Below are 26,006 nucleotides of genomic sequence, written 5' to 3'. Positions count from 1 at the left end.
TTTCATTTCCTTTGGATATATACTCAGAAGTAGGACTGTTGAATCATATGGTAGTTCTATCCACTCATCTCAATTTAATGCTTCGAATTTGAAGAAAAAATTATTTTCCTATCTGCTTCCTTAATTTTCCAGGTAATTTCAGCCTAGGTTAATAGAAATATGACCACTGTCTCTTATGGAGCCTCTAAACATTTACACAAGGATAAGCTGAAGTGTGGATTTGGGGATATCAGACCTCCTGGGTTGAAATCACGACTCCTTCACTTGTATAGTCTTAGGCACATTTGGCTTATATGCCTTATTTTTTCTCTGTTCCTCAATTTTCTCCTCTGTAAAATGAAAATTACCATAGTACTATTTCATAGAGCTATAAGTTTCAAATGAGATATTTCATGTAAAACTCTTAGCAAAACTAAGTTATTACTCAGCTCTCTGATGGGTAATATATTTGCTACCATATGCAGAGCTACAGTATAAAAAGTAGTGGTATGGGATTAGTGGGGCATTATTTTCTTCTATACTTCTTAGTGTATTAATTTAAAGCAGAGAAGCTTAGCATTTCTAAAAAAATATTTTTATTGAAATATATCAACAGAAAAAATGCATGTAATATAAATGTATAGCCTGAACTGATACTAAAACTCCATGCTACTCTTGAAACTCTACTAAATCCTAGAAATCAGTGTCTGGCACCATTTGGAGACTGAAACAAAGCAGGAGTTTGGATATTCCAAGTGCCTCCCCTGCTGGGTCTAAATTGGGCTTTCTAGGAACTGCTTTAAATGGCACTTAGGTACAAATGCAGCTGTGTATATTCTGCTTGGATGATGAAGATGTAATGGTTGATTAGCTGAGTTTATCTTTAGAGCAAAACAAGAGCAATATTCCTCATATGTTAGAAATTAAGACTATTTCCTACTGTCAATAAGCTCTAGTACACTATTATCAAAAGCTTTAATAATTTTACCTTGTTTTTAAGACGGTGACCTATAGTACATAGGTTTAATAATTAGTAATTTAGTTTAGCCTAGACATCCCCAATTTTGTCTCTTATTTTTTTTTCTAGCTTGTAACAAGTAAAACAAGCTCCTGGAATACTGGAATTCGGTTAGTTTTTCATTCTGCTGTTTTCTTTCATGCTTGACATGGACCAGGCTTTATTTCATGGTTTGCATGTATATAGCCATAATGACTACAGCCTTAAATATGACTCCAAGGAAGCCACAGGCTCACAGCCACCCAGAATATATTCCCAAACAGCTGCTTTGACTAGTCCTTGTTCTCTAGGCCAGCACTCCTAAGCTTGGTGCAATCCTTTGAAAAGGGGGATGGGAAGCAAGTATCATTTTCATGAAGCCACTGTATATACTTGAAATAGGAAAGAAAAATCCTCTTTTAATTCCCCTCTCGAGTGTACATTTAGCAAAGATAAGTTTACTGGGCCTTCTTGGATGAAGAAGGGGGCCTAACTCTGACTGAAGGGAAAAGACTCTGAGATTCCAGGTGTGGACATTTCTCAGAGACAGAGCAGCACAGTTGAAATAATTCCGCTTTGAGACTCCACGATGAGGGAACACTCAGCAACATCAACAAGGTGGAGGATGTTGGGGTAGACCACACAGCTGCCAATTATCATTTTTCCCAAAGCCTCATGGGCTTGGAAGCAACTTTTAACTAAATGTAGATGTACTGAAGTTAAGAATATGCCTTCATCAAATCTATGATTTTACTGTACACCCGTTGAGCAGCATCGAGGCCCCAGATGAAATCAAAGTGGTTCCAGTCTGGCAACAGCTTGAAGTAATGGAGATTCCCAATCTGGGGGAGTACCCTGGCCACATCCTCGAGGGTCACAAGAACATCATTTCCACCAGCCCAAACTGCAGTGGGCACTGTCATGGCCGTCAGGTCGTACAGTGGTGGACGACTCTGTGGAAGAGAGAGAAAGGGCATTCACGAGAGGAAGCTCCTCACAGCAACAACCAAATCCAAATGAGTAGAAAGGCTGCCAAATCAATATCTACCAAGTTCACAGTTCAGCCAGGCCCTGAGGGAAATAGGAAGAAACCTGCAATGGTCCTTAACTTCAAGGAGTTTAATGAAAAAAGGCAAGATAACCAAATAAACATTTGTATACAAAGTAAGGTATGGTAAATGCTGCAAAACACTCCACAAATACAATAGAAGCAAAGATAAAGAAGAAATTATTTCCAACTGGGGGTTTCATATAAAAAGAAGTCATTGAAATGACTCTTGAGTGATGGTTGGATTTTGACCGATAGGAAGGAGGGTGGGAGACCTTCTTAGCAGGCAGGAAGATCATGCATGCCACAGTGAGGAATGGCAGGCTGTCCTGTATGTACCCAGACAGGAAAACATGTGAAATGAGATTGAACATAGACAGTCAAGGTCTAAATGCCATGCTAAGGTATTTGAACATGCTTCAGAAGTTTTGGGGACAAAGCAGGGTCGTTTCTCAGAGCTCTGTTTTAGGAAGACTGTATGGGTATCATATAGTGGAATGCCTTGAAGGAGGTCCAGAAAAAATCTAGGAAAGCAGTATGGATGGTCCACAGGAAGGATAATTGAAGCTATGCAGATGGCTAAGTTCTCCAAGGAAGAAAGAGAGAAGGATGTAAGGAATCTTGGGGGTCTGCTGACATTTGCAGACTCATAGGAGATAAGAGAATAGCCAAAGTAGAGCACAAACAGCAATCAAAACAGGAAGGAAAAAATCAAAGATCATTGCATTATGGAAGTGCAAGTTAGGGGGCTGAGTAGCAAGGAGACTATGGTAACTCTGGTTTTCATAAAGAACAAGAGTTCATTTTAGATACTAAAAGGAGCAAGAGTGAAGAAAGGATGAGAAGAGACGAGGTCAAGGACACAAGACCAGGCTAACTTGGAAAATAAGAGGATTTTCATTTTCTGAGAAAGAAATGAAGGATAGAATCAAGAAGACAGACACATTTTCAGGTAGATAAGAGGGAAATTAAGAAATTTCCTTCATGCAATGAATAAATATTAAGGGCCCAGTGAGTGCCAGGTACTCTGCTAGGTGGGAAAACATTGGCAAACGAAAGAGAAGGAAATCCCTAGCCTCATGGAGTTTGCCTGGGTTAGTCCTCTTCTCCTGGAAAACAGAGTGAGCACAATGATTGTGCTGGAAACTTAAGGAGAGGGCAAACTGCAGAAATTAGAATGTAATAACAATTGACTTCAAATGATCTAAAATCACAAACAAATAAAACAGGAGTGGCCTAGAGTAGGGTAGGACTAGCTAACTGTTGATGAATTCTAGGGGCATTATCACACACGTATCACATTTTACACTTCAATCTTAAAATTTTATTTGTGATTTTTACCTCAATAAAGATGAAAAACAAAAGTACTTAATTATAATGATCTTAAATGCACTTGTGATATCTTTTGTTTCATTTTTCTTTTAAATGTAAGCAATATAAAACATGTTTAATAAAAATAATGGATGAAAACAGACGTGTGTGAAGTCCAAAATGAGAGCCTCCTTTACTCCATCATGTCCATTCAATTCGCCCTTTCTTTCTTCCCCTCTCTGAAGATAATCACTTTATCTGGCCTTTTTCTCAACATTTGTGAATATATGCATTTGTGAATATACATAGTTTGTGTACCAGGAGAAAATTTCTGTGGGTAATGGAAATGTTCTATATCTTAATGGTGTTATGGTTACACAAATGAATATATTTGTCAAAGCTCATTGAATTGGACACACAAAATTAGTACATTTTATTGTGTGTAAATAACACCTTCATCAAGCTGATCAATAATAGTAATGATAATATCCACAGCTTTCATAGTTGTCTTAAGAGCTGGCAGAACCATTTCTCTAACAATTCAATACATTCCTAAGAAATTGACTAGTCTGATTGACTGTTGTGATGCTCAGAAAGAACTTAATTTATTGTTGTTTGCACTAATAAGTAGTCTTAAATATGTCAGTCTGGGTAAATATTGAAAAAATTAAATTCAATGTGTTAAGTTCATACGGAGAAGCCCAGACCTCGACTTTGAGAAAAAGAATGATGGCAACAGGATTATTAAAAGCACAGGAGAGCTGAAAGACTGTATAAACTTTGGTGTGTAAAGTTAAAAGGTAAGTGATGCCTTAAGATTCAACTCTTCATGGTGGATAATACTCTTTTAACATTCATGTAATATCTCACTGGAATCAAGAAATGTGTATTCATTTACTCTGTAAATTTTTGTAGATCTTTCTAAAACAATTTTCATTATTATGTACCATTAAAAATTATGTTAAAAATACATCAGTAGCATTGGTTATGTCTTGCTATAACTGTAAATAAAAAAGAAATATTGAAAGTTATGTAAAAGAAATAACACTGAAAAGACTAGAATGAATTCAACAAAATATTGATACATCTAGTTATCTCTGGGTGGAGGAATTATAAATTATTTAATTTCCTTAGTATATATGCTTTTTTCTCCAAGATTTTCTGCAATGAGTGTTTATTAAAATTAGAAAATTTTCAAGAAGCTCTATCAGTGTGAATACCACCAATTATCAGATAGGATTCTTCTCACTCGCAAATAATTTCTTACCACAATGTCTCAAAACCACCCTGCTTGGGGGCATTCTGAGTAACTCACCTGATTGTAGTGACGCATGTTCTCAGCTTCACTTCCCCAGTCGTAAGCTCTGAATTCATCAGATCGGTAAAGCTGAAATAAGTGTTTTTTTAAAGAAATATAATATTCAGAATAAGAATCATGAATGATAACAGCAAATCTTAAAAAAACACACTGTACGCTGGGAGGCTTCTGGACCACTAGAAAGGTGGAAATACGTTTTTACCACTATGAAAAGCAAGGTCAACAGAGAGCAAGGATCTCCCTTGGTTTGAAGGAAAAGCTCATGGAAAAACAAAACTCATAGCGGGGAGTCAAATTTCAGATATTTCTTTCTCTGGGGAAGGCTCAAATTCTTGAGATTTTCCCAGTTTCCTTCTTGCTGCAGCTCAGGGCCTATTTCACAAGCTCTAACTTAAGATGGGGCTCACTTATGTTACCTACGTGATCTGCACCATTCCTTGACCTCTCTCTTTAAATCCAGGGAAATCAAACCATGAAGACAGTGACAAGAACAAAAGGAAAGCCAGGTTCTAAGCTTCTTAGGGGAGGCCTGCTAACTCTGTCTTTCAATATCTAATGAAAATAAGGATTGGAATGGTTCCCACAGCAAAGACCCTACCTGTTTTATGTGCAGGATATTCTGTACCGAAGATCCTGTGGGAGCATGTGACATATACACGTCCATCCGACTCTGGAGGGAAACAAACGACATGTTACAGTAAGAATCATCTACAGAAATAAGCGATGCTTTTCAGAAACAGAAAACAATTCTGGTAAACATTAATAAACAAATACTGCGGTACTGAAAATAGCAAGGCAAAGCATTGACATAAATCTTAATTCATGGCAGACACTTGAACATGAGTGAATAATGGGCTGGCCAGGGGCATACTTTGCTAGAAAGCAAACCTGCACTGATTTTGAAACTATAAGATAGTTTATTTTAAAGTAGAAGAATCGATGATGGACCTCATGGAGGAAAGGTGTTATGTGCAAGTTGCCGTGGAGGTGTGTGGATGTGCATGGACAGGCTCTGTCACAGCTCAGTACATCAAGAAACCTGGATTTCAAGATCTAACGCTGTTCATTATAATCTTCATGACTTTGGGCAAGTTATTTCACATGTATGAGTTTCTGTATTTTTGTCTATTAAATGAAGATACTAAAAATTGTGCTACCAATTTGGTAGACTCTTGTGAGAATAAAATAAAACATTGTAAAAGAAAAGGTAATAATCATTTCTGTGTGTACTGTACTTCAATCTCTATAAACATTATAGAGATTACATTATAGAGATATAATAGTAATTATAATTTTATATCTCAGAATATAATAAAGCCAATCAAGAGAACTATTAAAAATCTTTACTTTAGAATAAGTAAGCTTTGAACAATGTTTCCTCATGGTTTTTGGAATAACACAACTTAGTTTCTTGAAGAGTAGTGTGCTGGTGGAGAAATGTTTGGGACCAGCTTCACTGCCACAGTCTCATGTGGCTGTCATTTGGAATATGACAGAGATAACTATCCAACTGCGCTCCTCTGCAAATGTCAATTCCTCCTCCTCTTCCTCATCCTTCCTCCTCCTCCTCCTCGAAGTCTCAATACAAGGAAACAGAGCTGGTGAAACAGGACTGTTGCTTCTTCACAGAAGAGGGATTCCATCTCCATTGCATTCTGTCTTGTAATTTCCAAGTTAGGTGCTGAGTTTTATTTGAAGCCAAACTCACTCAATATGTGAGGGCACACGTGAAATAAGTTCAATGCTTGTATGTACTTCTCTTCTTTTCTAGAATTTTAGTTTTTAATGCACTATATTAATTACAAAATCAAACTCACTGTAGTAGGTGATGGCTGATTATGAATATGTGAATCCCATTGCAGAACACTCATTTTCCTAAACCTGACCATGGATGCAAGGTTTATTTATTTATTCTGTTTCCCAGTCTTTACATTCACGGTTCATTAAATTCCTAATCTATGCATAGCAAATCTCTGCCCTTAAGGGCTTAGAATACCATATTAATTTATGCAGTGTAATAGACACATCAAAATAAGTCAAAAGAAAGTTGTAATTTCTTAAAACAATGGTCCCATGGTCATTATACATACCATATTCATATTTTTCTTGTTGAATCCAGCCCATAAGGACATTAATTCACTACATAACACCCATAATACTTTATTGTTACAGATTTTGATAGAAGGTGGCTTCTCTGATTTATATTCTAAAAGGAAACCTTTGGTACCAAAAAGTCTCTGTAAAAATAAAAAAAATAGTTATCCTTTCCAGAGCCATTTCCAGACTTTTTGACCTTCTCATTATCCCAGGAATATGAATTCTTGGGGATCAATTCGCATTTGTATTCACTGTTGCAGTCAAGGAGACCTCTTCACTCAGGCAAAGTAACTACTTATAAATCCATCTGCAGCCAGGGAAGATCACCAGACATAATTTACAAAGAGATTGTATAAGAACCCTCAAACCCAAATTTGCTTCTTCATGATGAAGCTTCCCTGTAGCTTGTCACAGTATTCTGTAATTGGCCTCATTTTTGATTTCTCATTAACTAGCAAGAAAAGCAGGATGGTTTCTCCTTAGGGTTAAATATCTGCTTTAATAAACAGGAAAAACAGGGTTTTCTCTATTACCCATGTGTGCACTGGTTTTCTAGTAGCGTCCCAGATTAGCTCTTATGCTGAAAAGTGGAGAGTGGTGCACCAAAGACAGGCTGTCACCGGACAGAAGAAACATTGTCATGGGAGGCAGCATAGTAAAACTTCTGGGGCTTGGGAAAGGAACCTCAGGTGGGGCATCTCTGATGAGAGAATTAGAACAAGCAGCAGATATCATGGAGTGGTGGGAGGGGCCAGGGAATGGGACTTAAATGGGTGGGAAACTTGACAGTAGGGGATATGAAACACATAAGCCAGGGACAATATTTGCCTCAGATCCAATCTTTGTAGGCAAAGCAAGACATAAGCAAAACTGGTTTGTTAGAAGACAGATGTGTCTGTCTCTTAATTTAATTTAACTAATTTGTCTGCTCAACTCTGTCCAAATTTGGAAAACACTGATATCAACACACTTTGAAAGAGAACTATCAACAGCACAGAAGGGAAGTTACATCATGTGAGCTCACAATAACAGTACATCAAACTATTAGCAAACTAATCATCAGGCCCTATGGAAATTCTTCCTTGTCTTAGCTCACAATTAATTTTTTCCCTCATTTCCACTGCTTCACTGTAAACCAGGGCCTCATCTTATTGTGAATTACTGATATGCAATTTGTCTCCTTGACTTCATTTTGGCCAAAATTTATTTTATCCTTCGCCCCAAATTTAAGGAACAATCGTGGTAAAAATACCATGTTCATTGTGCCAATGACCTTTTTAGAGAAAGAAAAAGCAAACGGAAAAATAGACTTAATGGATAAAATTCCAAATTCACAATTAGTAATCAAACTGCTTTTCCAATTGTTGGAAAATAACCAAGAAATATTTGAATAAATAATTAAACTGTAAGACATTGAGGCTTTAAAATCATAGCTTTAGTAAATGAGAACAAGCTCCCATATAGGAAGGGTTATATTATTCAAGTTTATCTAACATCAAAGTCAGGGACATCTGCGATCATACAAAACTAGAAAAGTCTTCCATTTGGATGCTGTGAGTTTACTGACCGGCCCAGTGGAACAAGAATGGAAGAAGACAACTTATGAATGGACTTTAAACTGGCACAGCACAGAGCTCAGCTAGAAGCTCTGATATCAAATACATAGTCAGGTCTGTTAATGACAGAGCACCATAAATTGTGAATGAGAACTGTAGATACTATGGTACAGGCATGGACCCACATGGGCATGGATCAGCATCTGGTTGCAGAGTCTGCTTTCCACAGGTTTCATCTAAACTTCCTATTTTTACTTCATAACAGATTTAAAAGTAATAAGGATCTATGACCCAAAATGAGACCCTTGGATACATTTTGGTGAACTAGAGAGCCTACCTTGATTGCAGAACTTGGAAGTAGGAAAAAACTGGTAAAAATGCTCTTTGGATATTTGAATGAGACCACGGGACCCAAGGCGAAATTCATTTTGATTCTTTGTGCCACTTCAGGCATGGTGGAAAAGGCCACAAACCCTGAGGGAACAGGAGACAAGACAATCTTGTAAAAATGAGACACACACAATGTTTCTACTAACAAAAATGGGACTTTGTCATTTTTATCCTTCTATTACAGTGATCTTGGGAATGAATTGGGAGACTCTTCTGAGTTATTCTGCAAGGGAAATCTGCCTTCAGTCCTCTCTCCTCTCAAGTCCCCTTTTTTAAAGAAAATTCTGGACAATTTCACTTGCTTGGGGAAAGTGAGGGAGTGAAGGATAAGCTGCCAAAGCAACTACTGCCAAGTGAACTATGGATAACCTCACTTCCAAAGCATGGGGTTAAGTGCTGGCAATATTGCCATCTTACCCCCAACTCTGAGTTACCAGAATGAGTCCCAGAGCTTTCAGATGTAAAGAATCAATTCACGGGAGGTGACTCAGATCTTTCTGCAGCATCATCGAGTTATTCCAGTTTCTCTTTCTCACAATGGAATGAGATTTCATTGCTCATAGTGCTGCACCAGATGCTTAGCAACCCTCCAGAATTTTTCCTGCTTCCAAGAAGAAAGGGGATTTCCCTCGGTCCACCATGGTCCCAGGAAGAACCAGGTGTCTCCATTTGCTCTGATCTTTAAGCAATAGCATTGTGCCCATTGCTCACTCTATGGGGATGTGGCTGGGGATCAGCTCCACACAGAAGGAGTTATGTGGAGTTTCTGTGTATTCAATTTTCCAAGTGCCTTTTCTCACCCCCTACCACTGTGTGTGTGTGTGGCCACAGCAGAAGCTTCTTTTTTACCCTCTGAAATTCTTATTGAAACTGTGCTGGCCAAGAAAAGAGGTTTTTTTTTTTTTTATCAATTTACTGAGCCATTGATACAAGACTCTGAAACAAGCATAATACCTCCATCTAGAAGATCTCTGTGTGTGTTATGGTGGTCATCCTCACTGGGGAGTCTTATTATCACTTAGTGAGCTGGGGCCAGGATAGCTAAGTGCCCTGCAAAGATTGGGTGGGTCTTCCCCATAAAACAAGAATTGCTCTGCCCAATGTGCAAATAATGGTCACTAAAAACTTTTATGTCCTAAATGCAATACAGAGCACTGATGATCAACTTTTCTGTTTTCTTGGCAGAGCAGATATAAGAGCCTATCTAAGTCTTACCCACTTTTCTAGACCCCACTCAAGTCATTTCTTCCTGCTCCATTCGATGCCCAGACACCTCATGGAGAAAGTCAAACTGACCTGGTTCAAATCTGTGTTCTTTCTGTCTCTTACGTGCAAAGAGGCCTTGAACAATCCACTTAATTTCTCTGAATTTAGGTTTCCTCTTCTATGAGACAGAAATAATAGCGGGATTGTTCTGAAACTTAGAGAGTATTATGGGAAAGTTCCTAAACACGGGTCTCTAAACCTAGTAAATGCTTGATAAGTGTTAGTTATGATGGTGTAATTATTTGTCTGTTAGTGACATTTTTTGAGGGGGGTATCTCCTGTTAGTTCTTTGATACCCTTATAGAATGTGCTCTCTGGTGCTCACTGCCTATTCCAAGCTTGTAAGCTGCCAATTGGTATAAAGCACTGATAAATATATAATTCTTGTTGATGATAAGGTAACAATGAGACTACTGTAAGAATGCATATTGCCTCTTGCACAGTTTCACCCCTACTTAAATATTTTTCATATAACTAGATTTCTTAAAATTGGAAACTTCAGTGGAAGATCTCTAATAAATTCACACTTTTAATAGTATGGATCCTTTTACATTTTTATTTGGAATTAGGTTATTGATTCCCACCCCTAAAAGATCTAGGTAATCACTAAGAAGTATGTTTTCAAAGAGCAGCATCTTGGTCTCAAAGTTTTTTTACATTTAATTGCTATTCTGTAATATTAAATTACATGCTAAATAGATAAGCCCAGTTGATTTATTATGGTAAGCTTATGTGTTCCAACTCAAAAAATGTGATCACATCTTTTCAATTTGTTCAAATGTAAATATAAGCTCCTCCCTTTTATTTATTTATTTTTAAAATTCCATGTGGATTTGGGGAAGCTATGATTGATGTGTTCGTATATTCTTCAGGGATTACTTTATGTCATTAGGCTTTACTTTTTCAACTCAGAGGGAGCCTAGAAACTTACTCTCTGGATACTTATTTGGATTTTGGGTACATGCTATTCTGGGACATGGCATCACTGTTACAAATGTGTTCAGAAATGAGGAAAGATTTGGCCCCCATAGAGTCTCTGAAATTCAGGTTTGCAGTCACCTAGGGCACTAGAGTTATGTGCTTAGCACAGGACACAGTAGTAAGGACACTATCAATGGTGGTAACTCTGATCCACTTTAAAAGCGAACTCTTGGAAGACTCTGACCCTTGTAAAACACTGACTCTCATAAACATACCTATTGTAGTGCCAAGTGAATGTCCAATAAAATACAACTTCTCCTGCCCAGTTTTATGTACAATGAAGTCTATTATTCTTGGGAGGTCATATTTGGCCATTTCATCAAAACTGCAATAAATAAAACAGGGGCTTATCAATACAACTAGGTTTAAAATCAGAGCATTTGTTCACTTATTTTTACACACAGAATTCCATACTGTCCACTCCTTTCGTGTATATGTCATATTTATCCAACTATATGTAGGCTATTAGCTTTTGTTCACTGCATTCATGCAGGTCACTTTCTAACAACAGGAATGATCCAAGACTTGTGCACACTATCTGCGGTTCAGTCTTATCACTCCTCTTTACTCCCTTCCATTGTTTCTTTCACTTTTCTTTCCTGTCTAGTTTGCATGCCTCTACTTCAAGCTCCCCCTGTCCTGGGGACCAAACACTCTTAGGACCATTTTAATGCCCCACTTCGGAAACAGAACTGATTGTAAATCATGATTCCAGCATTTACGAGCTGAATAACTTTAGATTAGTTACTTACATGCTCTAAGCCTAAGTTTTCTTATCTGTAACATGAACGTAACAGCACCTGCTATATATCAGGGATGATCTAAGGTTTGGATAGTGTTAAAGAAACAACACTGATTGCTAGTAGGCACTCAGTTAGATGTTGTTATTATTAATATTTCTGTCCATGTAAATGAATATTATTCAACATACACCAAAATCTTATAGTACCAGTTCAGCTGGCATTAACACAGGAGAACAGTTAATACATCACATTTAGTGGAGTCAGGTACGCCCTGGGTGAGAGGACCGTTTGTGAAAACAACACGTGAGGAAATCTCTAGATTGATATTCCCAAGGATGAAAATTGTGGTGCCTGACAATAAATAAGATCTGAGCTCCCCTCCAAGGACGGGTGACACAAAATACTTCCTGACGCTCGCCGCACTGCCCCAAACCTCTGACCCTAACAATTCATTCTACCCTTCCTTTCTCCTCAGCCTGTCAGGGGGATCTGAGCATTTCATCAACACGGTAGGAATGTCCACTCTGTTCTAGCAGTGGGCTTGCATATGAATAGGGACTTTGGGCCTGGGAAGGGAAGCCTCCTGATGACAGCGGAAAACACTTGCACTAAAAGAAACAATCACATATCAAGGGATGCTTTTCCATTGCCCATTAACAAGGTTTTAAAGACTTCAAATTGGAATTTTCCTAAAAACGGTGTTCTCTACAGTTCAACCAGTTTCTCTAAATAAAAAGTAGTAGTGATACACATCATTGCAAAATTGATTGGCTGTCCAAGAAAAAAGACTTGTGTTAGCAGCACCAGAATGAATGTAAGCTTTGAGACGGTAGGGACTTTGTTCACTTTTGAATGTTCAAGACCTAGAACAGTGTATATTATTAGGCACTCCATAAGTATTGAGTGAGTGCCTACTGTGGTCATAAAAATTTCCCGAGCTGTCCCTGTGACATACTTTAAATGTATAACATTGGATAGAATTGGATGTTAAAATAATTGTGTTAAAATGATGTAATTTGCCTATGTGGAGAATCAGTGGAAATCACTTCTTGCTGTTTCTGTCCTTTGAGATGTTAGTAAGAACTACAAGGAACTGTGATTTCAAATATCATAGATTGTCATTAACATCATTCACACTATTACATTCAAAGAAATTGTCTCCAACTTTCTTTATGATTTTTCTTAGATACAGTTTACCTAAAGGCCCAGAATTTCTCTTCAGTCACTGACAGTGTTTTGTGTCTTCTTGACCAAGTGTTGCCCCGACTGTTCCCCATCCAGACGTCATAACCTGCATCTGCTAGAATGAATCCAAGGCTCCCATTGGCATAATTCTCAAGCCAAGAGGCATTGTCCGCAAACAGCGCATGTTGCATGTACACAACTGGCCTTGGTCCTGAAATAAAGGGGGGAAGGAGAGAGGAGAGATCTTTAGATAAATAGATAGATCATGAGAAAATAACTTATGATAAATAAAGCATCCCAGGAATATGACAGAAACACACACATACACCTCACACCAGAAAAAGCAAAAACCAAAAACAATATTCACTTTTTCCCTGTCATTAATGAAGAGTTCTTGATCACATAAATTTCTTGAGCACATACTTTGCACCTGGTGTTATGCCAACTGACTGACATGTAAGAGCTTATTAAATTCTTATGATAACTCTATAAAGTAGCTACTCTTTTGAGGATCCTCATTTCACAGATGTGGAAACCACGACTTAAGGTAATTGACTTTCCCAAGGGGTCACCCAGCTAGCAAGGTACAGAGCCAGGACTCGGGCTGACTTCTGTTTCCTTTCAAACGTGTTTGTAACTGTTCTGCTCCATGTTTTCATGTTTACGTGTCTTCTGGGTTTGTCTCACAGAGACATGAAAGTGATCGCATTTTATGAAGTCCTATCCCTCTTCCAGTCCTTTCTCCACAGGGGAAGAGGGAGTGTATATAAATGGACAATCACTAATTTTTCACCAAACTTCTAACCAAACCCTGAGCTTCAACCCACTGGAGAGCATTTGAAAACTGTAATAGTAAAATCAGCTCAACATTCCACTGCTAACTCTCAAATTCCCAATGGAGAGAGTATTCATTTGGGGAGATGAGAAGGACCAGGTTTAAATGTTCCTAAAAGGCACTACAGTTTAGTTGTTAGGAAGACAGGCTCTGGAGTCAGGCTGCCTGGGGTTGGACCCTTGTTCTGTCACTTGTTATTGGTTTGACTTCATCTATTTCATAGCCGGTTTGCCTTAGTTTCATCATCTGCAAAATAACTATCAATAGTATTGACTCCGTGGGGTTGCTGCAAAGTTTACCTGACTTAAATTAATATAACGCTTTTGGAACAATACAACTAATAAATGATTTTTTAATTCCAAGTCTTCCCAAATTCTCCCTCTTGGAGCAAAACCATCCCTTGGAAAAGTTTTCTTCTTCTGTATTCCATAGTCCCCTTTCCCCAATGCCTGGAGGAGATTTAGTTGCCAGAGTGTTGCCAGATTTATCAGAAAATAAGCAAGATAAACAAAAATACCCAGAAAGTCCTATTAAATTTGAATTTCAGGTAAACAATGAATAACTTTTTTGTCTAAGTACTATATCCTCAAATGGGACATACACAAAAAACTTGTTTGTTGTTCATCTGAAATTCCACTTTAACTGAGTATCTCATGTTTTGTCAGATAATCCAACCAACATCACAGCTTTCCCCCTTTTGTAAACTCTTGAATTAAACATTTCTTTCTCACAGAGACAATGGCAAACAACATGAGGACAGCCGCCTCTAGATGGAGATGGAGGTGGTGGGGGATGTGCCATGACAATCATGGTAGATGATTTGCCACCAAGGCTTGGCAGAGATTTTGCTCACTCTCTCCCCGCTCAGAGGCTCTGCAGTTCTCCATTCCCCTTTAGAGAGTGTAATTCCTCTGCGTGTGCATGGCTGGCCCCTCATCCTAGAATGGGGCTATGTTAACCCCATGTTCTTTCATTCTACAAACGATCATTCCCTCAGGTCAAAGCTTATGTGCATGTTATTGTTTCCTGTCATGGAAAACATTTCAATCATCAACCATTTAAGTTGAATTTTTATCCTGAAGAGGGAGGCCTATTGCTTTTAGTGGGGGCCATAGAGACTCTTTGGGGGTACCCCATAGTCAACCTCCTACAATCTAGCAAATCCCTTTCCAACAGTGAGAAAACTCACTTTCTTGGAATACAGCAATTTATCATATAAGAAATTAATAATGAGCCAACAAAATGTGAGCTCTACCTTTACATTCACACCCTAATGAGCAAGCCTGGTTGCAGTCAGCAAGACCAGGCTTGCCCTCTGTAGCTTTAGGTTCTTGGCTGTCTTCAGAGTATTAGAAAAGAATGAGACTCCTTGTTAACCATTTAAAGACTAATGTGAGATTGATTCCCATACTGTGAAAGTCCCCATTTGAAGTTCTCTTTCCTTCCCTTGAAGAAACAGAGGGCCTTAGACTTATAAAAAATGCTCAACATCATTAATCACCAGAGAAATGCAAATTAAAACCTTAGTGAGATGTCACCTTCACGTGGCAGAATTGCTACTATCAATAAATCAACAGACAACAAGTGCTGGAGAGGATGTGGACAAAAGGGAACCCTAGTGCACCGTTGGTGGGGATGCAGATTGGTGCAGCTGCTATGGAAAACTGTATGGAGTATCCTTAAAAAAATTAAAGATGGAACTGCCTTTTGACTCAGCAGTTCCATTTCTAGGAATATACACCAAAGATATTGAACATCAATACAAAAAAATATATGCACCTCTATGTTTATGGCAGAGCTATTGACAATAGTCAAGATTTGGAAACAGAGTAAGTTTCCATCACTGGATGAGTTGATTAAAAAGCTGTGGTACATTTTCACAATGGAATACTATGCAGCAGTCAAAAGAAGAAATTATTATATTTTGCAACAGTATGAATGGACCTGGAGAAAATTATGCTAAGTGAATTAAGCCAGTCAATGAAAGACCAATACCACATGATCTGAATATGTGAAATCTGATGAACACAATAAACTAACAAGATCATGACAGAAGCTTAGATACCTAACAAAAACTGACAGCTGTTAGAGGCAGGGATGGGATGAGAGATGGTGAAGGGATTTAACGAAGAACATTTATGCACACCCGTGGAGGGGGACAACAATATGGGGATTGGTTTGAGGTGGGGAGAGGGCAGAGCTGAGTGAGGGAGGAGAAGGAAAGAAAAATGAGAACAACTGCAACAGCTTAAACAACAAAAAAATTAAAACATGCTAATGTAAAATTCAAACAAGTTTTGAGAAATCAGTCATGCTCTTAAAGAAAAGCCAGTACTGAATTTTAGTCACACGCAGTCCTTCTTAGCAGGAGAGACATTTTGCACCTGTGCTGCTAGTAGCTCTTCGCCCATGGGGAATCCTGTTGATGCTGAGGATGTACCCATCTTGAGTGACGACCTCATACTCCTCACTGGGGTAGCCATTATAGGTGATGATTTCGCTCTGCCCCGCGAAAAGACAGTGTTAGCCAAACATCTTCTTTAAGTGTCATCAATAGAAGCTAGAACAAATCATCTGGTATGTGCTTATTGGAGTAAATTATCTGTAATCTGTAGCACTAGGTAACTGTAAAATTAATTTACTATATAAAGTCTTGATAAAAAAGTAAGTAGAATATTTTAAAATGTCTACTATTGGCTTTTTTTTGAGGGGGGAGATAATATTTAGCAATGCCCCATTCTGTTGATAAAACTATATTCTCAAGTCAATTGTCTTTTAAGATCCTTTTTTGGTTAAAGATAATAAAATCATAGCCAGTAAGCAGCAGTCATAAATATCATCTGGGTGGCTTAAAATATAAATTTCTAATATTCTTGAAATATAAATTGTTTATAAAAATACAGTTCTGCTTTGTATTACTAGAAAGTATTATTTATTCAGCCAAAAGATTCGATCTACCTAGCTTGACTTTTGGAGAAATGTTAAAAATCTCCTGTTTATATCTCTTTTCTTATCAGAGATGTTCAGCTATAACAGATCCTTTAATAATTTCATAACCCATTAATCTGCTTTATTTGATGTTCTTCAGAATTTTCCATGACTTACAATATTCATCCACACTTCAGGGTTTGCTTCATTTTCGAAATTAAAGAATCTATCACCATTTAAAGTTCCACAAATCAAACAGGTTGTTGTTAAAAACAGCCACATCATGGGAATGCCTAGCATAAAACATTTAATATCACAGATTAATGTCAAGGATCAGAGTGAATTAATGAAATGAGTATAGTACCCTAATAAAAAATTTAACTAACATCCTGAGAAAGCTGACAAAGTGTGGAAGGGAAAAAGTACAGTGAGCTAACTCTGAAGATCATTAAAATATTTTTTTCACATAAAAACTACCTTGATATAGTCCATTTCTGAAAATAAAATGAATTTTAGTATGTATGAAGTCTTATTTTGTCTTATTTTAATCACAATTTTTAAATTATTTTAAGTCTTTGTTCACTTGTGAGTTGCCGGAACATCTAAAAATTCACACTATGGCAAAACTAAAAGTGGAAGTAGCCTACAGTCTAGCAAGCATCCTACAAAACAAACAAGAACTGAAGCTTCAACCAAACAAGCTCGCGATAGGTTTCTAGCGATGTAATTATTTCTGTAGTGGTCACCCAAATGGCAAATTTTAAATAAAAGTGCAATCTGTACTCTGTGGCATGGCTTAATCATGTCTCTTCAAAGGCCAGCATCATCTCAGTGTCCAGTGCTGGTCACATGAGAACTCCTCTGGCCTGAGATTGAAGTCCAGCTGCACTACAAACGAGATTCCTAACCTCGGGCGAGTTATTTTTAGTGGCGTTGTCTCCTGGCTTCCTTGATGGTGGAGTTAAGATAATCATGTTACATGGTTATAGGGAAAGATTACAGGTTAGAGAGAGGATTAAGTGATAAATAAAACACTAAGTGCAGTGTAAACTCTTTCACTACTTAATCTAAGAATGAGGAAGAAGGTCATAGCAGGGAGTCTCTGCTCTAACAAATTAATGACTGACTTCTAGAAACTCAGAATTTACTTTTGAAATGAAACAACCTTCCATCTATCTGGTTGAAGACAATTTTATATCTGTAAATGTTGTATAATTTAAAACACTTTTGAAACAAATAATAGACATCTTTTGAATGCTTGGCCTGTGCCAGGCAGTGTTCTAACTGTTTCAGATATGTTATTTAAACCTCAAAAAACTCCACGAGGTAGTTACTGTTATTATCCTGATTTTATTAATGGAGAAAAAACCAAAGACTCAGAGAGATTTAAGATCTGCTCAAGGTTACAGAACCAACAGGTGACAGAAATACAACAAGAACACAGGCAGCCTCCCTGCAGAGCCCGTACATGTGACTGCTGTGCCCGACTGCCTCCTGCTAGTGATAAATCTTGATCTTACCTTGTTAAGTGAGCTTCCCCTGCTCCCAACGACTCCTATGGGTTAGGAACCTCTGACCTTCGGCATTCGACATCAGGCTGAAGAATGAGATATGGTTGCAGTGACAGTTAGAAGCTAGGCAGATAAGACAGGCACGCCCAGGGCGTCTTCCCAGCACACTGAATGCCACAGTGCACCCGTGGATTGGGAAACAATGGTCTAAAGGACGCCAAATAACCAGTTTGACTGAAATCTTTCATGTTTCCACTGAGTGTCTACCACTACTGGGAGGATTCAGCAACATTTTGAAACCAGTGAGTCAAATAGGGAAGTAGAATGCATTCAGGATCCTAACACACAAAAGCAGACATAATAATAGCTACCTCCTCAACCCTACGGCATTACTGTGCAAGTCAGATGAGGCAATGTCCAGTTGGTGCTTGAACACCACATGTTTGAACTACGTGGGTCCACTTATATGCACATTTTTCAGTAGATATTGTAAATGTATTTTCTCTTCCTTATGATTTCCTTAACATCATTCTTTACTGTAACTTACTTTATTGTAAGAATATAGTATATAATACCTATAATGTGCAAAATACATGCTAATCAACTATTTCTGTTATCAGTAAGGTTTACTGTTAACAGTATACTACTAGTAGTTAAGTCTTTGGGGAGTCAAGCATAGACTTTGATGGGGTAAGGGATCAGTACCCATAACCCCCTTGTTGTTTAAGAGTCAACTATATGTGAAAGTAATGATGTCAACCATCTAATGCCACGAGACCAATGTGCCACAAGAATTTTTAAAATATGCAATACCTGACTATTTAGTCAGAGTCACTGACCTCTTTTCCCTTAGAATGTCAAATAAAAAAATAACAACAGCCAACACAACAATAGCTCTCTGGTCTGACTATCCTGTCTTGAATCATGAATATATGGGTCATATAATAAAGTTGCCTCTTATTGGTCATGTCGCATAATAAGATTGCATTCTGATTGGTTAATTCTTAGTACCAGAAATCCTTACATACAAGTAAAGGCATTTATTTGATTTTTTAAAAAATCACATTAGAGCAAAAAGGGTAGGTGATTACTATTTTTTTTTGGTAAATCAATAATAATTATACCTATTTTTGTCATATCAGCAAAAATATATATAGTTTTTGGTGTGTGACAGAACTTTAGTAATTAGTTTATGTGTGTTACGAGATGAAAAAGCTGAAATTGCTAACCTGGTGCGTAGGCATGTGAATGTAACTAAATTCACAAGATGAGCCATCCTGACTCCCAGCTCTTGAGTCCAGAAAGACTTTGGAACTAGCCCTGTGGCAGAGGAAACTGACCCCTATGTTAAAGAGATTCAACCTGCTGTCAACCTGGGCAGCAACCACTGGGGAGCTAACACACCGACCTTTCAGCAGCTGCCCTAAACAAGGTAGAGATGGAGACCCAAGGAGAGTAAAGACAGTTTAGCCTTAAGCACCACCTGACATACTAGACAACGGAGGCATAGTGCCTCAATTTTTTACTTCACTTAGCCTACCTTTAGAGCCCAAGTGGTATTTAAATCTCTTTCATCTTCCAGCATGAAGAAAGGTTAAATTGCTATTCAGTATGATACAGGAGTTTAAGTTTTATTAGTTTGGGCTCATGCTCAAATTCTTTCAAAAACAAAGATTATCCATATTTGTCCAAATCCTAAATCTATCCAACTTGTGTGAGAAATTTTATGCCATTTAAACTAAGGTGGAGTGAAAGAAAGCACTCGGCTTGTTGGAATAGGTGGAAAGGTCAGATACCAATCTGTCCTCAGCCTTGGATGAAAGACTCAGCCATGCTTTGCCATGATGTACAGCACAGTGGCAGAGCTGTGTGGACTTGTCTGGGATCTCTCATGAATTACGACTTTAAAATCATCCCTTTCTAACAAGACCAGTAGACTCTTTGGAGAGTTCTAGGAAGCAAAGTATTATTATTAATGATGATTTGTTGCCATCACTTATTGTGGAAATAGCGTAAATATAGTTAAACTTCTCAGGCTTTTACAGACTGTGTAGACTAGCTTAAATCTCAAAATAATTTCTACCCCATTGCCTCCTTATATTCCTTCCTCAACACTGAAGATTATTAAATACCTTCTGTTTGCTTTTGTTTGTATAGCTACAAAGCCATAACAAATAAATGTGGCTAATTTTTCCACAATGTTTTCACCATTCTTCTTATGTAGACTTGTTATTTCAGTAATTACTTAATATATTGAAATGAATTAAAATAAAATACATTGAAACTTCTTCCTTGGCTCTGTGAAATATAAAATGAGAGTTGATAATCTCTAAAAGCTCAAATTTTTCCTGCTTCCCCCACCCCCCATAAAGCTAGATGACATTAGAGCTGGAAAAGCATGTTAGCTAAAACGTCAATTAACGTAGCTTTTCAAAAGGCTTGTGGTATTTCTGATACCTTGGTCCAAGGACCATATCCAGCTTCAGCAAATTGTTTAATGATGGCTGCCCATTTGATCATTAAGATGGCTGAAAATACGTAGTTGAACATACATCCTTGAACTTGATATCTATCTGGGGAAAGGATTATTGTTTTTTTCCAATGTTCTAATTCAAAATACGTTTGCTATTACACCTCATTTTTTTGTTTGCTTCATTCTCCCCAAAGATTGCCTTTTATTAGCACATGACTGTATTAAAGGGGGTATAATTTCCCCTTCAACACAATTCAAAGTAAAAAAAAAATTAGGCATAACCAACAAAATAAAAACTACTAAGAATTTTAGAAAAAGAAATAATTTGAAACTTTACTCCCTTGAGACTTTGTATGAACAGGACCACAGAATTTGTTGCTAGTTCACTAGGCAATTTATCTAATTCATTATGCATCCTAAAATTCAAACAGGGCCCAATAAAGCCAAAAGTGTGTGTGTGTGTGTGTGTGTGTGTGTGTGTGTGTGTGTGTGCCTGTGTATGTGTACATAAAATGATCCATTAGCACATTTTGGCTTTAGGAAAGGCATTTTAAATTACATTTTAAATTTCAAATTTTTTACCCATACAGCATGGTTGTCAAAGTCTATACTATCTATAAGAAACAATGCTGTTTTTGAGATTACCTGTTAGAGTGGAGCATGTTCTCCTTAGTGTTGACGTCAATGCATCTTCGTTTCTACTCCACTACACTGCTCCCATCTCCCAATTCAGTGTGGCTCTGGCAAAGAGGTAGAAGACAGAAATGACAAATAAAAATTTCTACCTATCATAAATGAGTGAAATATTAAAAATTCTTGAAAAGAGCTAATTGAACATTTTTCCATCCCAAACCAAATGCTCAAAAGAAAGATCACTTACATTTAAAGAGAAGTTATTACCAGAAGTGCTGTTTATTGCCTTTGATGACATCCACGACCCGGAGTGCCAGGATCAGGACACTATCAGTGACAAAGGTCAAAGGTTTGTGAGAATGAAGAGGAAGAGCCACACCATCCAATGGGAGGAAATTTATGCCATCCATTCCTCCAAGCAGGTTTACCTGCCTAACTGCTTACTTAATGTGCAGAATTTATGTATGGTATTAGCTAGAGCTCATTTTGTATCTGAATTCCTGTAGGAGGTATATTCAAATGAAGATTCTTTAAAAAAAAAACAACATGCAGAACACCCAGCCAGAAATTCAAGTTGGGTCTAGTTTTTAAATTGTCTCAACAATTTGCAAAGGTAAATAGTGATTAGAATGTAGGAAGAGGTAACAATGGCTCTTTTGATACATGCTCCTGTTTCTTTTCAGAGTTAATTTCCTGTTTTATGCAGCTACTGTTAAATCACCTTCGAATCTCCCCAGTACTTCGGAAAATGGGGAGGTGGCTTTTCAAGCGTCACAGTGTCTTGATTTATTTGTCTCCTAAACGCCATCAATATCAAAACTATTTGTTGAGTGAATGAAGAAATGAATGAATGAATGATTGTGTGAGATGAGAGGTTGCTTAATTACTGAGTCATACTAACGATGTTAAGCTACCAGCTTGGCTATAAATTCTAATGTATTTCTTTACTCTTACATATGTTTCAAACATTTCTTAACATTTTTATATGGTAAATTTAATAGGAGAAAGTAAATCATAGGAAAAATCAATCTTGTTTTGTTTTTGTATTAAACTGGAATAAGTTTACCATTATTCAAATATTGCATTGTACGAATAAAAAATTACTACTACCAGTTAGCCTTATAATTATCCTCAAATGTGAAAACTATGGCACAATCTGATCTTTCACACACTATATTCTCTCATATCTCCATATATAAAAAAACTTTATAAGTAAAGAATTATTCAAGTTTTTGTATAAATAACCAGATTTCTTAGGCAATAATAACCTTATTCTTGATTGTCTATACCAGTGCTGTCCAAGAAAACTGTAATGTAAAATATATATAAATTAATTTTCTTATAGCCACATTTTAAAAAATATACAGAAACAGGTAAAATCCATTTTGTATTACATTTAATTTAAACCAATAAATCCAAAATGTTATCATTTCAAAATGTCACCAATATTATTGACTTTTCATTCTTCTCCTTTTTTTTGCACTTAGTCTTTGAAATGTGAGGATTGTTACATTTTCAGCACATCTCCATTAGGACTAATCACATTATTAGCACTCGATAGCTGTATCTGACTTAGTGGCTATACTATCAGCCTCATGCTTGTTTTTCTCTACAACTTTTCTTCAACCAGATTCTTTATTTTTCCATGTAGTGCTCACCCGAGATGGAATTTGTATCATATATTCAACCTGAATTGAATATCTCCTTACCAAGCTTCCTCCTATCTGAATCATCAAACGTGTCTTTTGAAGTGCTTGGCCCCTGGTCCTCAGCTGAGCTTGAGTACTGTTGTCTAGCCAAAAAGATGTGCACAAATATTTTACCTACAATCATTTATCAGGAGTACAATATCTGTCAATGATCTCAAGGTCAGTCAATCTAGAAAGATGGCTTGTTCTATTGACTTTACTTCAACAACAAATGCCAAACTATTATTTTAAAGTTTTTATTAATGATTTAAAATTTTCTGACCAAGATGTCACCAAAATTATGCTAGCATTTAAAATCATTTACACGTTTGATAATTTCCCAGATTTAAATTTTCCATTTCTTTTATTTTTTATTTAATCTTTATTTTTTTCTATTACCATTTAGTCCCTTTATAGCAATCCCCACACTGTTGCCCATGTTCATGAGTCCTTTTTCCTTTTTGCTCAATCCCTCCACCCCCTAACTTCCCCCTCCCTAATTATCTGTCATCTGCTCTCCATCTATGAGTGTGTCTCTGTTTTGCTTGTTAGTTCAGTTTGTGCATTAGATACCACATATGCATGAAATCATATGGTATTGATTGAATAAGCACCAACATAGCAACTTTCTTGAGAGGTTTTGCTTGTAGATCATGGGTATCAGCAAAAATTCATTACTGGTTCTTAAGAATCCTTAATGTAGAATTGAGAAAACGTTTGTCTATGGCTAGCTTTATGGTTCCAAATAGAGTAGACCTTCATCTCCAGCTGAACCACAGCAATCTTCAAACTAGATTCCCTACACCCATCTAATTCATTCTCCACTCTGCCAATATTATCATTGCTTTAAATCACACGTCTGACCTGATTCTATTTTGAACACTCCTGAGATTACAACTTATTAATGGCTTGACAGTCACAATTCTCTGAGTGTTTAGGAAGACCTAAAAACCAGGCTCAACCTGCATCTTTAAGTTCAGTACTCCCTGTCTCCTTGTGCTTCTTTAATTCTCTTCAGTAAGCCAGCTCCTTGCCACCTGGGCCATTCCCCTGCCCGTAATATCTGAAAATTTAAAGATCTCAGCCACAGTTTCATTTCCTCAGAGAAGATTTCCCTGTCCACCTGATAAGGGTGCACTTCATATTAGTGGATTCAGCACAATTTTAATGAAAGATTTAATTATGTGAGTAAGCAGATGTAGAGTATCTGCTTTTTTCTTTAGTCTGTGAAGTTCCATTTGGGCAGGAACAATGTCTACCTCATTACTCTTCATAAGTGCCCAGCTAGTTCATAATAAACACAATATTATAGCATAAAGATTAAGAGCATAGTATCTAAATTCAAGATCCTGAAGTTTAGAGAAATGATATTCTGAGGCAAGTTGCCCAATATTTTCAAATTTTAGTTCCCTAATCTACAAAGAAAGGATACAAATGGTATCATTTTATAAAGCTATTGTGAAGCTTAAATGTAATGTGCTTAGACTGCTGTTTTCTTATGGAAAAGGCTCAGTGCACTTGAATAGTTATGTAGGTAATGGTTTCTGTTAAACCACATACTTCCTCTGGCTTTTTTAAATTACATTTTCTTGATTATGCTATTATAGTTGTCCCAGCTTTTCCCCCTTTGTCCCTCTCCACCCAGCATCTTCCACTCCCTAAGTCAATCCCCACACCATTGCTTATGCAATAAGTTCTTTGGCTACTCCATTTCCTGTACTGTACTTTACATCCCCATGGCAATTCTGTAACTACCTATTTGTACTTAATCCCCTCACCTCTTCATCCATTCCTCTAAACCCCCATCCCACCTGGCAACCATCAATATGCTCTCTGTATCCATGATTCTGTCTCTATTCTTCTTGTTTCCTTAGTTTGTTTTTTAGATGCAATTGTTGATAGATATGTATTTATTGTCATTTTATTGTTCATAGTTTTGATCTTCTTTTTCTTAAATAAATCCCTTTAACATTTCATATAATAATGGTTTTGTAATGATGAACTCCTTTAGTTTTTTCTTGCCTGGGAAACTCTTTATCTGCCTTTTGTTTCTACATGATATCTTTGCTGGGTGGAACAATTTTGTCTGTAGGTCCCTGCTTTTCATGACTTTGGATATTTCTTGCCAATCCTTTTTAGCCTGCAAGATTTCTTTTGAGAAAGCACTGACAGTCTTATGGGAAGTCCCCTGTAATCCTTGCATACCAAGCAACATTGTCTTACTGGAACTTTCTATGTGTTTTATTACAGGGAAACCATCCATTAGTTTGGCATAAAAATTGATATAGGTTTTTGACAGCTATAGATTTTAATATAAATTACATGTTTGGGGCTTATGATTCATAGCTTCTCAGTTACATTTCGGTTATGTGACTCAGCACGTGTTAAGTGAGGTCATTTCTGGGACACTAACAAGGCCAAGTATCAGGTTATGACACTCTGATACTCCATAGTCCCCAGACGTGCCTTCCTGTGAAGACTTCTGGTGTCCGGCCAGCCAGGCTTCCCCTGCCAAGGTTCAGATCTCTTTCTGTTTTCTCTCTTTCACATCTATAGCTCCTTATTTATGCCAACAAATTCTTGAGAAATGAGTCTTAGCCAAATACATATGAATTTGTTTTAAAAGTACCCCAATTTCCTCAGGACCCAGTCAAGTACTTGGAAGACAGAGAGGACACTCAGCTATTTAACAACCATTCATAAATCACTGACTCTGTGCCTGAGAGGTCATTGGTGTGACCATAAAAGAGACAGACAAATCTACTGCCATGAGGCAACTGACCCTTTGCCCAAGTTCATTTGGAAACCAGATAAACTCCACATCCTCTGGCTCTCTTTCTGTCTGTGGACACTCCAAGGTTTCTCTCACCTTCCATTTACATATGGTTATATTTACACCTAGATCACAACCTTGACAGCATATGGAAATATTCTTGGGAATCAGAGTAACAAGATAGTTACTTGCCATTGGACCTGGGGTACCTAATTATTTCTGGAACTTATCTTCTTCATAGGTAAAATGAGTTTACTAACATCTCACTCATAAACTATTGTAAAAATTAAATGA

General features: G+C 37.3%; 1 protein-coding gene across 1 annotated transcript; it reads right to left on the bottom strand.

The window, feature by feature from the left end:
* Window positions 1–21,665, bottom strand: LIPN (lipase family member N). Its single transcript, XM_045854162.1, has 12 exons — window positions 21,499–21,665; window positions 21,264–21,358; window positions 18,155–18,231; window positions 16,812–16,927; window positions 16,091–16,208; window positions 12,884–13,082; window positions 11,159–11,268; window positions 8,644–8,780; window positions 6,744–6,890; window positions 5,252–5,323; window positions 4,651–4,722; window positions 1–1,929 (listed from the first exon to the last, which is right to left on the bottom strand). The coding sequence occupies exons 4-12, from the start codon at window positions 16,917–16,919 to the stop codon at window positions 1,696–1,698; spliced, it is 1,197 nt and encodes a 398-aa protein (XP_045710118.1). The 5' UTR covers window positions 16,920–16,927; window positions 18,155–18,231; window positions 21,264–21,358; window positions 21,499–21,665; the 3' UTR covers window positions 1–1,695.
* Window positions 21,666–26,006: the final 4,341 nt, after the last annotated feature.

Source organism: Phyllostomus hastatus, unplaced genomic scaffold (assembly GCF_019186645.2).
Source record: "Phyllostomus hastatus isolate PE091 unplaced genomic scaffold, TTU_PhHast_1.1 phas_scaffold_1066, whole genome shotgun sequence".
Lineage (NCBI taxonomy): Eukaryota > Metazoa > Chordata > Mammalia > Chiroptera > Phyllostomidae > Phyllostomus > Phyllostomus hastatus.
Note: the sequence above shows the minus strand (reverse complement) of the source record. Positions and strands in the feature narration are given on the sequence as shown.

Bases quoted from the DNA above. Each gene is read 5' to 3' on its own strand.
- LIPN (XM_045854162.1), bottom strand. From the start codon at position 16,919: ATGATGTGGCTGTTTTTAACAACAACCTGTTTGATTTGTGGAACTTTA. The intron at 11,269-12,883 runs GTAAACTGTATC...TATTTATTGCAG, and splicing joins GAGAAATTCTGGGCCTTTAG to TTTTGATGAAATGGCCAAAT. The intron at 6,891-8,643 runs GTAGGCTCTCTA...TTATTTTTACAG, and splicing joins TTCCAAGTTCTGCAATCAAG to AGACTTTTTGGTACCAAAGG.